This window comes from Takifugu flavidus, chromosome 8, assembly GCF_003711565.1.
Source record: "Takifugu flavidus isolate HTHZ2018 chromosome 8, ASM371156v2, whole genome shotgun sequence".
NCBI classification, from domain to species: Eukaryota; Metazoa; Chordata; class Actinopteri; order Tetraodontiformes; family Tetraodontidae; genus Takifugu; species Takifugu flavidus.
Genome location: NC_079527.1, coordinates 11,009,223 through 11,024,590, shown reverse-complemented (window position 1 = coordinate 11,024,590; position 15,368 = coordinate 11,009,223). Strand labels below are relative to the sequence as shown.

General features: G+C 49.2%; 1 protein-coding gene across 3 annotated transcripts; it reads left to right on the top strand.

Annotated features, from left to right (window-relative positions):
• The first annotated feature begins 506 nt into the window (after positions 1–506).
• Positions 507–8,976, top strand: LOC130530012 (dystroglycan 1-like). 3 transcript variants are annotated; one of them, XM_057040818.1, is made up of 5 exons: positions 507–808; positions 2,596–2,709; positions 2,800–2,942; positions 3,856–4,422; positions 5,239–8,976. In XM_057040818.1, the coding sequence occupies exons 4-5, from the start codon at positions 4,000–4,002 to the stop codon at positions 7,543–7,545; spliced, it is 2,730 nt and encodes a 909-aa protein (XP_056896798.1). In that variant the 5' UTR covers positions 507–808; positions 2,596–2,709; positions 2,800–2,942; positions 3,856–3,999; the 3' UTR covers positions 7,546–8,976. The 3 variants fall into 3 exon arrangements, with proteins under 3 accessions (XP_056896798.1, XP_056896799.1, XP_056896797.1); XM_057040819.1 differs by lacking the exon at positions 2,596–2,709; XM_057040817.1 differs by lacking the exons at positions 2,596–2,709; positions 2,800–2,942 and having other exon boundaries at positions 509–808.
• The last annotated feature ends 6,392 nt before the right edge of the window (positions 8,977–15,368 follow it).

The window sequence follows — 15,368 nt, the reverse complement described above, 5'->3', positions numbered from 1 at the left end:
GTACCATATATTCCACCATCAGGGGGATTTTAGTTTTTGGTTTGTTTTCAAATGTTATAAAAGCTGTTGGCTATTAAAGCTTTATTGACAACATAGTTGATCAAACTGGTGTGGACCTAATGCAGCCTTGGCAGCTGTGGGTTTTTATTTTTTATCAACTCTGTTCTTTTTCATCTTTTTTCCTCGTGTCTTGATCTTTTATTCCTTCAACAGCTGCTGCCTAATCTTAGGTTCTGAGGAACAAAGGCAGTCCTTGAGCAGATCACTACTGTACCTTTTCCCTCTACAGAACTTCAATTCCCGTCCGATTATTGAACCACCCCGTTCCGCTTGATTTGTCATTCTTGCCGTGTGTGTCCTCGCCACCTCGCCCTAATTCCATCCTCGATTCTTGACACTTAAACCAGACCTCAACCGTCCTCCCCCCTCGTCCTCTCTAGGATCTTTTCACCTGCATGTGTTCAAACAAAGCGGAGGCGGAGTCGCACCAGCACGCACGCACACACACCCACACGCACGCACACACGGATCGGCCTCCCTCAACCTGTAAAGCCAGACCTGAGGACGGAGCAGCCAGGGAGGGGTTGCGATTGACATAATCACAGCCAAGTGTCTGTGGCCGAGGCGAATCGGAGAGACGGAGTCTGCTCGGATCCCGCTCGCTCCCGCATGTTAGACACCCGCCGGTGCGATGTTGAAGGGGGAGTCGCACGTTTGATGGCATTTTTTTTTGGGAGACTCCGCGGCGATCACCGGAGAGAAGCGCAGACATCGGCGGGGCGAGCGCTAACGTTAGCCCGCTAACAAGGTCAGTTTGAGTCCCGTGTTTGCTTCGCGTTCTCGCCGGAGCCGCCACCCAGAACAGCACCCCGGCCGTCTCGTCTCATTCGGGGTGTTTTAAACAATGAGTCGGGGCCGAGCCGTAGAGAAAACCTGGCGATTTTTATGCGAGATTGCTGCTAGCTTGATGGGTAGCCGCGTTCGGTGGCTGCTGCCTTGCCCAGTCGGTGTAATTCGACTTAGGTGCTCGGCGATTAAAAACGAATAAGATGTGTCTCCTAAATAGGTGATGGGAGCAAGGTGAGTGATAAGGAAGCGGCTGGACCCAGAGGAGCCGTTGTTTCACGGATGCTCCAGCAGCAGCCGCTCGCTGCCTCCTTCCTCCCACAATGGAGCAGGTGCACCTCTGCATTAGCGACGTGGGGGAGTCGGACGGTGCTTGCAGCCACTTAATGGATTTACAGCTTTACAGCGTAATTCTCCCATTGCTGAGCGCATTTTCTGCGAGCTCCTGAAATCATCCATCAAGGTTGAGGGTTACGGGCGGCGTTATCTCTTAAAAGGCCTCGTTTGCGCGTTCCAATTTGGCTAAACGTGGCTAGGGCCCGGTAGCTTAACCTAGTTAGCCTGAGTTAGCAGGAAAACAGCAGCGAGCGGGGCAAATCTCATATACACACACCAGGAAGCCATTTGGTGTCCACTTTTAAACTTTAAACACACGTAAATCATATGTTTATGATGTACTATCTGAGTTATTCTAAAGCAGCGTTGCCTGGTTACATTCTTTTCCCAATGCAAAAATAACACGGATTTATTTTATTATTTTTTTATTTTATTTTTGCGTTTGTTCCCCAAAATGGGCTTTAACGTTGCAGCGTCGCCAGTAGCTTCTCTGCTGTATTTGTAACCCTATATATTTGCACATGTTGCAGTCTGAAACCATCAAAGCGTTTTCCCAAAACCACAGATTTGAATCGAATTGGGTTCGGCTGCTTTGCTCTGCGCGCAGAACTCAGCCTATAACTCGGGTTATTCTGGCGTCCGGGTGCCCGGTTCGTCCTAAACTCAGCCCAGGCTGCTCCGGCGTCTTTCTCCCGAGTGTAGAGGGCAACGCAAGGGAAACATCCAGTTAAAAGCCAGCTTGTCTTGTGGTTAATGTTTGTTATTCACCTCATGCACTCTGTGGAGGCTGCTGGATGTGCTGCTACGTCAATTCAATTGGCCCCGAGTGCCGCTGTGCATCACAGCACTAATTATTTTTGAGGTTTCCATGTTTAAACCACCAACTGTAGGGTGGGTATCTGAGTGGTTGATGCCCCCCCCCTTCACCGAGACGTGTCAGGAATCACTCAGGACACCAGTCGCTGAGAAAGCGCCGTTTCGGTTGCTGTTTAGGTGAATGTTGGATTGGGATTTTCTACCGTTACTGCACCGTCACAGCTCGTCTCCAACACCTTTCCTATCCAGCTTGCTTGTTCGGGCGGCAGAAGCTGCAAATCAGCGTTTACGCTCCTCAGGATCCTTAATGAGCCTGGGTTTTAACAGGAAATGTGATCAATTGCAGGCCATGTTACGGAGAACTCGTGGCAATACTTGTGTTTTTATTTATTTTCCTCAGCTGCATGTGTGTGGCAACAGCCCGAGGTGATGTGCAATGCTGAGTCTGAATAAATTAAGCTTACGGGCAAATCTATTTTCATGTCGAACCTTGTTTTTACATATTTACGCAAGGTGGGAGCAAGGCGTTTGTGTTTATCCTCGCCTGATGCATCACAGGCTGTATAAGACTCATCTTTTATTCTTGAATAATAAAAGAAGGTGGCGGAAGAGGTGGGGAATCCAACTTTCTGACTCAGTAGCCAAAGCTGCAGATAAGCTCCACGTCTGAACCCAGGCGATGGGGTGGGTGAGAGACTAGTTTCTGATGAGGTAGGGAGAAATGTGGGTTTGGTCCTATAACATACATTTTTAAAATAAAAGATTTGGCATGCCTCACTGGTACTGGCTGGGCCCCAGCAGAGCTGGTTTCTTCGTCCTGGAGTATGAGAGCAGATGGAACCGTGTGGGCTGCTATTGTAAAAGGAAGTAAAGCAGAAGATGGACTGCATTAACATCATGAGGAACAAAGTAGTTCTTGGTAATAGGAACCCAGCAAGTTAATGGTGAGTTCTTCATTGATTCATGAGCTCGTGGATAATTTTAACTACAAGACCACTCACGGCATCTTTCAGACACAGGCGGTCTTTATGCAACATCACGTCAAACCAATGTCATTGTTTTAATTTGGGATCTTTGGAGACGCTCCTGTTTGGTTCCAGCAGTGCGGAACGCCGCCACTCCTCCGTTGCCTAATCGGCTCTTATCCACAACTTTGTGGCAACATCAGAGATTAACATAAAAACTCTCATTATTTTGGGAATTACCGCCATGGTGATGGGGAAAAAAGAGCAAAACAACAACTTTAGGGGCAGAAACGTGTTTAAGACCCTGTTTTGGTTTAGGTTTCTCCATGAGGCTTTTTAGGGCCGTCCAGCAGTACATTTGTCAGTTTGACGTCAGAGTCTCATATCGTTGGGGCATTAGGATTCAAGGCAACTGGATGACACCCCCTCCTCCCCTCCCTCCCGCCCGTGCCTGTTTCTGAGTGCTACAGGTTTTGGTTGGGCTTTAGCGGCACAATGGAGACTCTTATTCAACCCTGAGGCACCTGATTAAATCTTACAAACCATGAAAATGTGAGGCGTCTTGTGCGAAATGCTATTCTAGAAAATGCCAGGACAGATGAGGGAAGATGGGCGACAAATTGAAGTGACCTCGCAGACTCTTTGTATAGTGTTTAACTTTGAAAATGGAAGCGCTCAATCTCAGCCTCATATCAACGGGCGTGTCCGTCCGTCCGCCCGCCGTCTGCTGCATTTTCCTTGGCACATACATGATTTTCTTATTTACTTTACATTGCATTAGCGTTGCCATTTCCCACTGAAACGTGATGCAACGTTCATGTTTGTACTCGCTGCCTGACTTTTTGTCCCCGTCTGTTTTTGTGTTCTTGTGTGTTTTGTCTCGCCTATGCAGCTGGCTGTCATGAGCGTCTAACAGGCTGCCAAGGATCCCTTCATGGATCACAGAGGACAACAAAGACAACGCGCTGCATCTGCGAGCATTGCCAGCGAGTAGGAAATCTGACCCACAAGCATATCATCACACTGACTCTGGTGCATGAGGCCCCCTAAGTTGTTCCCAGACGTCGGTTGGGAAGCCCACAGTCCTGTTGCTATGCACGACGAACTCCGAGCTGTGAACCGGAGGGATTCTGGGAGGAGAGGACTCCGTTTACGCAGGACGGTCCCTCTGCTGATCGGGCTTCTGGTCGCCATGGTGCCAGGCGCCGCTTCAGAACAGGAGGAGACGCTGGTGGAGATGATATCTGTGGAGCTGGAGGCTTCCATGCAGTCCTCCGTGCTGTCGCGGCTCCACGCTGCAGCAGCTTCGGTGGGAGAGGGACCTTCCGCAGCCCTCCCAGACCGCCCCGCGAAGACCGGCGCGGTGCACGGCGGCGTTCCCGACTCCTCGGCCCTTGTGGGCCAAGCGTTTCAGCTGAGGATTCCATCAGGACCCACCAACGCCAGCTGTGACGTCTCTGTGAGTACACGGAAGAACACACACACAGAAAAGCATCAATTTAAAGGCTTTGACATCGTTAAACTGCAATTTAAAGACGTCGATGCAAAGCATTGATGCGCCGTTGCCTCATAAATAATCGATGGCTTCTTGACCCTGAGCAGGAGCATTGAGTTGGATAATTGACTGTGTTTAACATAACTTAAAGGTAATGTTTTCAGAAAAAAGACTTATAATAAAGGGGGGTGGGGGGCGTCACTTCCCCATTTGTATAAAGTCACAAGCATTCACTACCTTTTTGCTTTCCACATTTTTATGTTCAGTGAGCTTTTAATAGCAGAGTGAACCAATTTTCTTCCCCGCCATTGTAAAGGCAGCACAATGTTTATCCCTCCATTTCAAGCGATGGTAGGTGCTGATTGAAGCCGCGTGTGCCTCATTACGATCAAGTAGTGATATAAAATGACATCCTGTCATGGAGTGAAAGCACCAAATGAATGGTGCTGACTCACAGGCCGACTGAATGGTGGCTCCGCTTCCTGTTCATGTGTGGCAAGATTGGATAAACTGAATGGAAAATGGAAGTGGGCGTGATCTGGGAGGCGGGGAGAGCGGCGTCGGTGTGGGCTCTTCATTTCTTTATTTATTTATATGACTAATATGTGACGATTGCGTTTTTAACGGTTATTTACTTTGGTTTTTAATTCCTCCGGGAGATGAAACTCATTCCAGCCACTTCCATTTTTCAAGCGAATCAGTAATGAAATATTTTTATAACCTGCATCTCAGAACCATCCCTCAAGTATAACCAGTAATGCTTTTCCCTTTCTTCTGTAGCTCACCGAGATGGGGAAGGAGACTTTACCCCCCTGGCTATACTGGGATAAAGAATCCTGCTCTCTCAGAGGGTTAGCGCTGGAGCAGGATAAAGGTGTGTACCATATCTTGGTGTCTGGAGAGAAGACGACTGAACAGACTGGTAACCACGCGTTACCTGGCACCGTCTTCTCTGTGGAAGTGTATTCGGAGGACAGAGGGGACGAGCCAGCCCTGCTCCCGCTGCACGCTGACGGCGGCGCCCCTCAAGCGTTCACCTGTAGCCCCGAGGTGCCCGTCACTGTCCTCACCGTCATCCTGGATGCTGACCTGACAAAGATGGTGGCCGAACAGAGGGTCGGCTTACTGAGCAATATGAGAACATTCTCCCACATGCCCCTGGAGCACATGAGGGTGGTCCCCGTCGTCAACAACCGCCTGTTCGACATGTCGGCCTTCATGGCTGGTCCAGGGAACGCTAAGAAGGTGGTGGAAAACGGGGCCCTGCTGTCCTGGAGACTCGGATGTGCCCTCGACCAGGGCAGCGTCCCTGACATAAGCAGCGTCCAGTTCTCTGCCAAGGACGGGATCATGTCGTCCATGTTGGGGTATCCCGTGGTTGGCTGGCACATTGTCAACAAAAAGGTCCACGGGGTGAAACGAGTCAGGAGACAGTTGTATAACACTCCCACTCCCATCCCCTCCCTGCTCCCGCCAACTTCCCACCCAGAACCCCCTGTACGCGTTATTCCTACCCCTACTTCACCCTCAATCGCCCCAGCGACGGATAACTCGGCTCCTCCTGTCCGTGGCCCTTTACCTCTTCCAGTGAAGCCCACTTTGAAGGTCAGAGATCAGATAGCCCACACCCCAGTATCTGGACCTCCTCAGCCTACGAGAGTCCTCGGAACCACGAGCATCATCCCTATCCAGCCCACCATGACCCGCCCTACATTTGTGGAGGCCACTGCTGTACCAACCCCTCCAGGAACCACCAAAAAACCCAGACCTTCTGTCACAAGGAAACCCAAAAAGCCCAAATCGTCCACCCCAGCTCCCCGAGAACCTAAATCTACAACCCCCAAACCACCCAAACGCACCACTACCGTGTCTTTACCTACAGACGTCAACCAAAACCCAGAGATCCGCAACGCCATCGATCAGGTGAACGCCTGGGTTGGCACGTACTTTGAGGTCAAGATCCCTCCCGATACCTTCTTTGATAAGGAGGACGGCACTACCGATAAGCTGCGTTTGACTTTGAAAAAGACCCCCAAAGAACCTGTGAGCGACACTTCATGGATCCAGTTCAACAGCACCATCCAGCTCTTGTACGGCCTCCCGGAGGAGCACCACGAGGGGAAGCACATGTACTTCATGCTGGCCACCGATAAAGGCGGGAGGAGCATCATAGACGCCTTCGAAGTGCAGGTCAACCGCTGGTCTAATAATGACAAACCCGCGGCTGTTTTCACCGCACGTTTTCACGGCGACGTGAAAAGTCTAAGCGACGACGTCCAGAAGAAGATCCTCCTGACCAAAAAACTAGCTTATGCTGTGGGCGATCGCAACAGCAGTTCGGTCACCCTGAGGAACATAACCAGCGGCTCCATTGTGGTCGAGTGGACCAACAACAGTCTTGTGCAGAGTCCCTGTCCAAAAGATCAGATCGCGGCTCTCGGCAACAGGATCTCTGATCCCAGAGGGACGCCCAAGGTGGCCTTCGTCAAAGCCATGGAGCCTGAATTCAAGCCCATCAGCATCTCCATTCGAGGCACTAACAAATGCCAGAGATACACATTTGTGCCACCGGGGGAGCTGCCGGCAACTGTTCTCCCCACGGCTACGCCGTCGCCTGGGACGGGCCGCAGGAGCAGCGACGACGTTTACCTCCACACCGTGATCCCTGCTATCGTGGTCGCCGCCCTGCTGCTCATAGCCGGCATCATTGCGATGGTCTGCTACCGCAAGAAGCGCAAGGGCAAGATGACCATGGAGGAGCAGGCCACTTTCATCAAGAAAGGGGTCCCTATAATATTTGCAGATGAGTTGGATGATTCCAAGTCGCCTCCGTCCTCCAGCATCCCGCTTATCCTTCAAGAGGAAAAGCCCCCGCTCCCCCCTCCAGAGTACCCCAACATGGCCGGCCCTCACAGCACGCTGCTCAACCAGGATCGACTAGAGGAGTATTCCATTTACCACGACGACGACCCCAACGCCCCTCCCTATCAACCGCCGCCACCGTTTACCGTCCCTATGGAGAGCAAAGGCTCCCGGCCCAAGAACATGACCTCGTACAGGTCACCGCCCCCCTACGTGCCCCCCTAACACATGCTGAAGCTTTCAGTTTGGAAAGCAGGTGCAATGTATGGATGCTAGTTAAAAACATCAATGAAGTGGCTTTGACTTTATAGAGGGGCGGGCTGCCATCCCATATATCTGAGCATCACGGAGAAGATGTCGTATTGTACAATTCTACCACTGGCCCCGGGAAAATGGGGGGAGAACAGTTTGTTTTTCCAGCTGTCTTTATGTTGTCCTTCAGATCTGCTTTAGACTTCTAGCATCTTTTTTTTTTTTTTCTGTCTGATTTTGCCAAGAAGAGTCAATTTTATCTTAAACAATGTTCTACTTCTATTGTATAGAAAATTAATAAAGAAGCAGGAAAGACTGACGCCCATGGGGCCTTTTGAACAGATGTCACCATGACAACAGACTCTCACAAGAGGCTCTCACAATGTTAATCTTTATGAGTTCAATATCACTTTTATCTGTCCGTTCGCTAGGTTTACGAAGATTTTGCACCTGTTATTTCAAGAGGGGAAGTAATAAGAAAGCCAAAATGAAAGCATGGGAAATCTATTTCCACACAAATTTGTTTTTTTCCCCCCTTTTTTAGGCATCCATCTCGACTCTTTGCTCCTATGCTTCGCTCCCTCTTGGCAATAACATGCAAGCCTTGCACTTATGCAAATTCTTGTTAAACCTTGCACTATGTGTCTCCAGCAGAATCGAAACGTTACGCGCTAGTCCGGTGAGCGGAAACAAAACAACAAAGGCTCTTCAACATGGCCGCGGCGCCGAGAACGATTGCACCTGCTGCAGATGTCGGCTTGCAAAGTTGCGAAAGAGAGAGGTTATCCTGTGAGGTCACAGGTTTCACTGTTGCCAAGGTGACGTCTGTGGTCACAAGGCGTACCTTGAGGGATTTGCCACAACAATAACGAAGGTCTGGTGATGCTACGGTTCACAGCAGAGGGGGCCGCCGATCCGCCAGGGTCGGTCGAGCTGCACCGAGACGCTCCGCCTGTCGGATCAGACGCAGCATGGGGAGGGGGGGGGGTGTATATAATCGTGTGCCTGTGAAATTAAACTCCATAATGTTAGTGTTTTATCGGTATACCTAGTCGGGGGGGCGGGCCAGATCGAGAAATCTTTTTATTTTTTAAATCGTACGTCTAGATTTATGATCACAATCACAAAAAGAAAAAAAAACAACTTTATGGTTTGTAAGGGCACAAAAAAATGTTGAACTGCCCATCACCCCCCTCCTACAAAAGTTAAAAAAAAAAAAAAAAATCAAGGTACGGTGGGGAGTAAAGCGTCCACACCATGTGATTTATGTACATTTCATATCTGATATCACTATAAGAAAAAAAAGTTAAAATCTAATGTTTTTACTGAGTTTTTGATACAGTCTAAACTTGTTTTATGAAGATATATTAATAAAATGTAATAATATTTGTAAAGCCTCAAAAATGGTGTTTTTTTTTTTTGTTTTTTTTTTCATTTCGGGATTAGATGAAGTGACGGTGGGTTCAACGCTACTGGCACCAGTCTGGTCCACTGGGCCGCCGGCTGTGGCGACAACAGTCTCGCAATAAACAGTATCCACATGGGATCACCCCTCGGAGATTGGGCTCTTTTTTCCACCCTCTTTCTCTCTGTGCTCTTGAACCTGGATGGAGAAATATCAGCAGTCGTGTCTTGAGTGTGACGACCTGTGGGGGGGTCAGGATGGCCCCACAACTCTGGTGGATGTCGGTCCCTGGTAGTAGAGACATTAACCCCCTCCACGCACACACACACACACCTGCAGTAATTGTGTGTCATAACCCAGACGTCAGTGATCCGACAGCCGTAGAGGCGCTGGTGCGTTTGGACTTTGGGCCCTTTTGATCTGGCTTCATCAGCAGCCCACGTCGCTCATTAATAATGCACGAGGAAGAGTTTAGGTGATGAAAAATGTATAACTGAAAACCTGGAGGGAGGATCTGATCCGGCTCTTGATCCCGTTTGATGGACCGAGCCCGAAAAAAACCGGAGTCCCAGGCTGCACGTTTCACCGCTTTTCACTCTCAGATTAATCTGAAACCAACACAAACACGCCGCTGTCCAATTAAACGAGACTGCTGGATGGGTTTCTGCACAGCCACTTCCTGTGTTTGTGTTTGCTGTCGCAGACGCTCCTCAGAGCAGGTGGTTTGTGCGCGTGATGGGGTCGTGACCCTTTCTAGCGAGGCTGTGATGCCAGACCAAGCTTCCGTCGCAGGCACGAGGATTAGCGATATTTGTGCTGCACAAAATTCTGTTTAGATTAAATAAAGAGTAAGCTGATCACACACGATGTTGCTTCAGAATGCACCGAGAGAAACAGGAAAACGTGACCAGGTGGACATCAGCCAACAAATGGACACAATTCTCTGACAGACCTGAAACTATTGATTTTTTTTTTTTCTTGGCCTCCAAAACACGATTCATTTTCATCCTGTTCATGAAATATGCAGATGGTTGCTCTGAGCACAGAGGAAATGAGTCTTTTTTTAAATGATTCGCTTTAATATTCAACATTTGGTCCTTCCACATTTTGCAGCAATGGTGTCCATTGCTGAGAACAATAAAAACAGCCATTAGCTTACATGCTAATACAGTATTATTATAAGACATACAAGTGTTCACGTATTTCAATCCGAAATATGACACTAAGAAAATGTAATGAGCTTTAATTACAAACACTTGATGGAAAAATTCCATGTGGCTAACCATTCTTAAAGGTTTCCCTTTGTTAGCGGATGTAGCGCCATCTTGTGGAAAATGAATTTCACTGGTTTGCACCACAGACACGACCTGTTTTTCGCGGCCCAGGGCCTCAACAGGAAGTAGGAGGCTTTTGTTCGTTAACCGTCGGTTGGGGGTTCAGCTCTTTTCTGGGACAGCGGCTCGGTGAGGATGTTCTGCAGAAGCTGCAGGAAAAGCGGAGTGTGGTTTCACTGCGGCCCATAGGGGGCAGTAGCACCCCACCGTGGGACTCCCAACCCCCGCAGCAGCTTTGAGAGGCGCAATTAACCCCCAGCAGAAGTAAACACAGCTCGAAATTGGGAGAGTGTGTTATAGATTTGGGATGAACACATTCATTACCCTCCCTAAGCTACAGATGTTTTCTCCTTTATTAAAACACTGCATCAGAACAGGGGAGAGCCTTAATGGCTATCCCCTGATATTAGAATGTGTCAGCTCCCTCTTTTGACCTCACTCCTAATTAGGAAGGCAGATAAGTTACCGCGATGCCGTAATTCAGTGACAGACTTGGAGAGTTTAGACTAATTGCATTTTGCTCCTTATCTCATAAATTGGATCCACCCCAGAGCTGAAATGGAAATCCCCATCTTCTCTTCGCCATGAGGGGTGACAAAGCTGGGATGTCGTGTTGGGAGGGGGGGGGGAGTATCAGCCAACTAGATTGGTGATGGTGGAGGGATACATGACAGAGGCTGTCTTGTGCTGGCTGCTCGCGTTGGAGTTAATGATGTGGGCAGAATTTTAAGAGGCAACTCACAGCAGCGGCTGTGGGGCAGCGGGCCCTCGCTGGGGCGGACGCGGGGGTCATTGGGAACGTTTTACCGTGAGTGTGAGCGTGCGGAGGGGCGCGGAAACACAGAGATCACTTTAATGCCGTGTCAGGCTGAAGCCACCTCCAGCTGACTAGCTCAGATCCCAGCTGAATCAACCTGTTGTGGGTTTTTTTTTTTGTTTTTTTTGAGCAGTAAATTATACAGTAGCTGCGGGTTCTCTGTCGACCGTGCGGCACGTTCCTCTCTGAAGACACGTAGGCCTGCAGCGGCTCAAAATAAAACATGAAAGCGCCTCGGCCTGTGGTGCCCGCGCACGCCGCTTCTGCATCTTTGCGAGGGTCGTGTGATCAGGCCGTCTCATGTTAGCACGGGATGTTTCTGCGGCGGAGCTTTGGTGTCCGCCGACCCGATGACCAGATGGGTCAGCGGCTGCGATGCCGAGGCCCCTTCTGTTTGTTGCCGCTCCACTCATGGGATCGACCCCCCCCAGAGAGGAGAATTATCGAGGCTGGATCACAAGGTGGAAGGAGCGCAAGCTGAGTTGAGATGCACACAGCCGCGCACGGACGCGTCACATTTTCAGCTTTAAGGCTTGGCTAGAGCCGAGCGTACGCCGCGGATCATGGCAGCCTGCATGTGAAGGTCAAAAACACGGAACCAGCAAATCGTGGTGACCATCTGAAGCGTGCGCGATGCTTTAGGTCCCTCGGTGTTCCTCTCATCTTTTTTGTCCTTTTACTTGTGCTGATGTAGCTTCTTCTGCTCATTTCTGACATTGGTTTAGTCCCAATTAATTATTTATTTGATGCTCTGATGTAACGAGAGCTGTCCTTGTTAAAGCAATCAAGGCCGGTCACAGCTGTTTCCATACGAAGTACGCAGGCATGGACTTGTGAACTTATGAGGACGCACATCTGCTGTCGTACTTGTGCACTAAGATTTAACCATTACGGATATTACAAGTACACGTCTCGAGTCGTTAGCATCAGGTACATTTTGTTAGATCCAGCGGCACTAAAAGCGATCCCTGTGGGATGCCACATAGACCGGAGGACTGGAGTTACAGCGAGTGCTGAAGCGTCTCGGGAGCGAGCGCCAGATATTACTCCTGCACGTTCTCACAGATGTTCCTTCTGGATAGATGATCGCACGCTGTCGATGAAACGACGCCTCCATGAAACGACCTTGGATCAGTGTGCGTTACACACTCCAGGCACAGGAGACAGAATCTGTCACCGAGCAGAATGTTTTACAGATTAGGCCAGAAAGTAACATAAGATAATGTGTTTTTATTCAATAACCCAGGAGCGAGTCGGATCTTTTATCACTCAGACAAGTCGCTCGGTGCTCTTACATTACCCAAAGTGAGATTTTGCCTGACACGTCATGTGAAAATTTAGTCAAGTCATCTTCAACTGTTATTGCAGTCCATTAACTCCATTGTGAAGATACATAATTGATGCAGCCTTTGGGTAGAGTTTAATCAAACGGAGAGCGCTCCACACTCCACCAGCCACTGAAAAATGAGACACGCAATCCTCGGCAATGTAGTTTGCGTGGTCGGACCATAATTCACCTTTTGAATTGATTCATAATCATTCGACTGCACACTCCTTGCACGGTGCCCAGAGCCAAAGCCATTGCCTCCAAAGGCGGATTCGCGCGGAGGATTTATGGACCTGAGTTATGATCCCTTTTAAGAAAAAGGCCAAATAAAAGCACAAACAGCAGGCGGCTGATTTTTGCCATGATCTAACAAGCAAACGAGTGATATATGACTGAGCGTTCTCCCTGTAATGTCATCTCTGTTTGATGTCGCTCACGCTCCAATCATCCATTTCCATTTTGGAATTTCGCTTCTCTTTAGGCATTTACTTTTCTTTGAAATAGCTGTGTTGTGTGTGGGATGATGAAACGCATTGTTTATGCCATGCTTCTTCAACTCAAGGCCTCGCTTCTCCGTCTCCTGGCGCTAAAGAAACCGATGATCTGTCCTGGTTTAAAAGCTACCGGCTTTTGTTTGAACCGGTTAGCATAGCGCTACTTTCGTCTCAAGCATCTTGAAGAAGAAAATGCACAAACCCTTCATTTTCACCACGGGAAATTTGGAGGGTGGGGGGGGTGGGGGGGAGTGCCAGCGCCGGATTAGCGCACCTACCGGGGTGCAGCTTGTGAATAGCATTTGTCGTGCTCAGCTGTCTCCATCACGCCGCAGTCACACAAATCTCTGAAGTCAGATATGTAATTGTCAAATAATCATTAACCGGGGACAAAGCCGGAATTAGAAGTTTGGATATCAGAGGCGTGGGAGGAAGAAGACAACGGGAGTGAGCCCAAACAGTCATTCCAGCGGAGTCAACATGCGCTAAATCCCCCCCAGCTAAGATAAGTGAAGATAAAGGAGGTGAGTGAGCTAATTGTGTACTGTCAGAATCCCTATCTCCAGCCACTGCCAAATGAGCAAATTTCACATGTATTCGCTCCACCCGCCCCACCGCCCCCCCCGGAGCAGCGATGAGAGAGAGATGAATAAATACCAGGAGACGCTAATGCGATGCGAATGATGCCTGGTCTCTTCTGCTGATTAAAAATGCAATAATGCGGTGGGCAGGTGCACGCGCACATGTAAGAGTCATTCATTCAGGCGGGGAATAAGGCGGCGTTTGTGGCGAAACAAATATTTTAGCCGCCTGCTAAGACACCTTAGTCTGAGGATAATTAGCGGAGGAGTGAAACTGATATTCATATTTAACCAGTGGCAAGTTTAGTGTGCTACTAATTAAAACCATCTGTGTCACAGCGCGTGTTGGTGCAAGGACACAAAGGAAGGAGAAGTGATGGGCTAAACAAAAAGCCTAACCAGAAGGTTTTTGAGTGTAAGATGCAGCAGGGAAGGAATAAGAACAGTGGGATTGTCTTCATCCGCCCCATGTTATAATCGGGCCTCAGATGGTTTCTGACGGGAAGCAGATAAGGTTTCACTCTGGCTGGAGTTGGATAATTGGACATTTATGGAGAGATAGGGAGAGCCCAGGGCCCAGGAGCCATGAAAGAGAGCTAATCTACAGCCAGCATCAGTAAATTGTCTGTGAAAGAGCGCATCAGGAGTTCTGACAAGATAAGGGAGGGCTGCCTTTAAGGGCAGACCTGGACTCATGGGGAAGACAACGGCACGGAGAGGTGAATGTCACATGAGGAAGACGAGGAGGACGGCGTCGCGCTCAGAGCAGGGTCACGCAGTCCTTTACGGAACCCAATCGTCTTCGAGACTTAAAAAACTTAAAATGATCGGCCCGTGTTTAATCTTTCGCCCTCTGGAGGCTGATGAACCCGCATTCTCAGGAATAACGTCGTCCTCCTCCGAAGTTTGAGGGGCTACTTTAGAGCCTTGCTCAGGGGAACTTCAACACCTTAGCTGCAGGAGGCCAGGACAGAACCAGCCAGCCAGCTGCACATTTTGAAGAATTTAACTAAAAATCTCTTCACCAGGTTCAAACAGAACCAGCGTCTGACGGTCCTGCGAGCCTGAAATATTCCAGTCTCCGTGGAGGAGCGCTGTCAGTCTGCTGTGATTAGCTTTCCTCCGTTTGATGTTCTGTTTTTCTTCCCATCGGATTCTCTCGGCGCGCTCCTGCAGAACGGGAGCCGACCGAGCAGGTGGGCTCCTGGAGGGGGGCCGCAGAGTTCGCAGCTTTGAGCAAACTACACATCACTCCTTTTCTGAGGAGGGCGCCGGTTCAAAACTCCCGCTCGACATTTTGTCTTTGGATTTTCCCCATTATTCCGGCCTACATATCAAAGCATCGCTAAATGTCCACATCCCAAACACTATTTTCAGTTTCACTGCCTGTTTTTCTTTTGCTGAGCTGCAAATCTAGCCTGCGCTCAGCCCCTACTGATTACTTTGCACGCAGACGCTGACACGCCATTAATTTGGCGGGTGGGGAGAGACTAATCTTAATTGGGCATAAGTGGGATTTTTCTTGGCCGCGCGCAACAGAAAATGACAGACTGAGTGTGTGAGAAATAAAGCCCATCTGGTCCCACAGGAGCCGAGTGAGACAGCAGACAAATGGAAAGAGAAACAACAGAAAAACCTGTGTGAAGAACGATTTGGTTCTCTGGCTCTTTCCCTCCTCTTGTACACACACACACACACACACACACACAGAGACACACACAGAAAGTGGAATCAGCATCTCTTGGTCATACATCATTTGTCCTTGAAGCAGCCTGGAGGGAGATGCAAGCACCACATGAAGAAACACAAGTCTCTCATGCGTGACCTATTCATGTTTT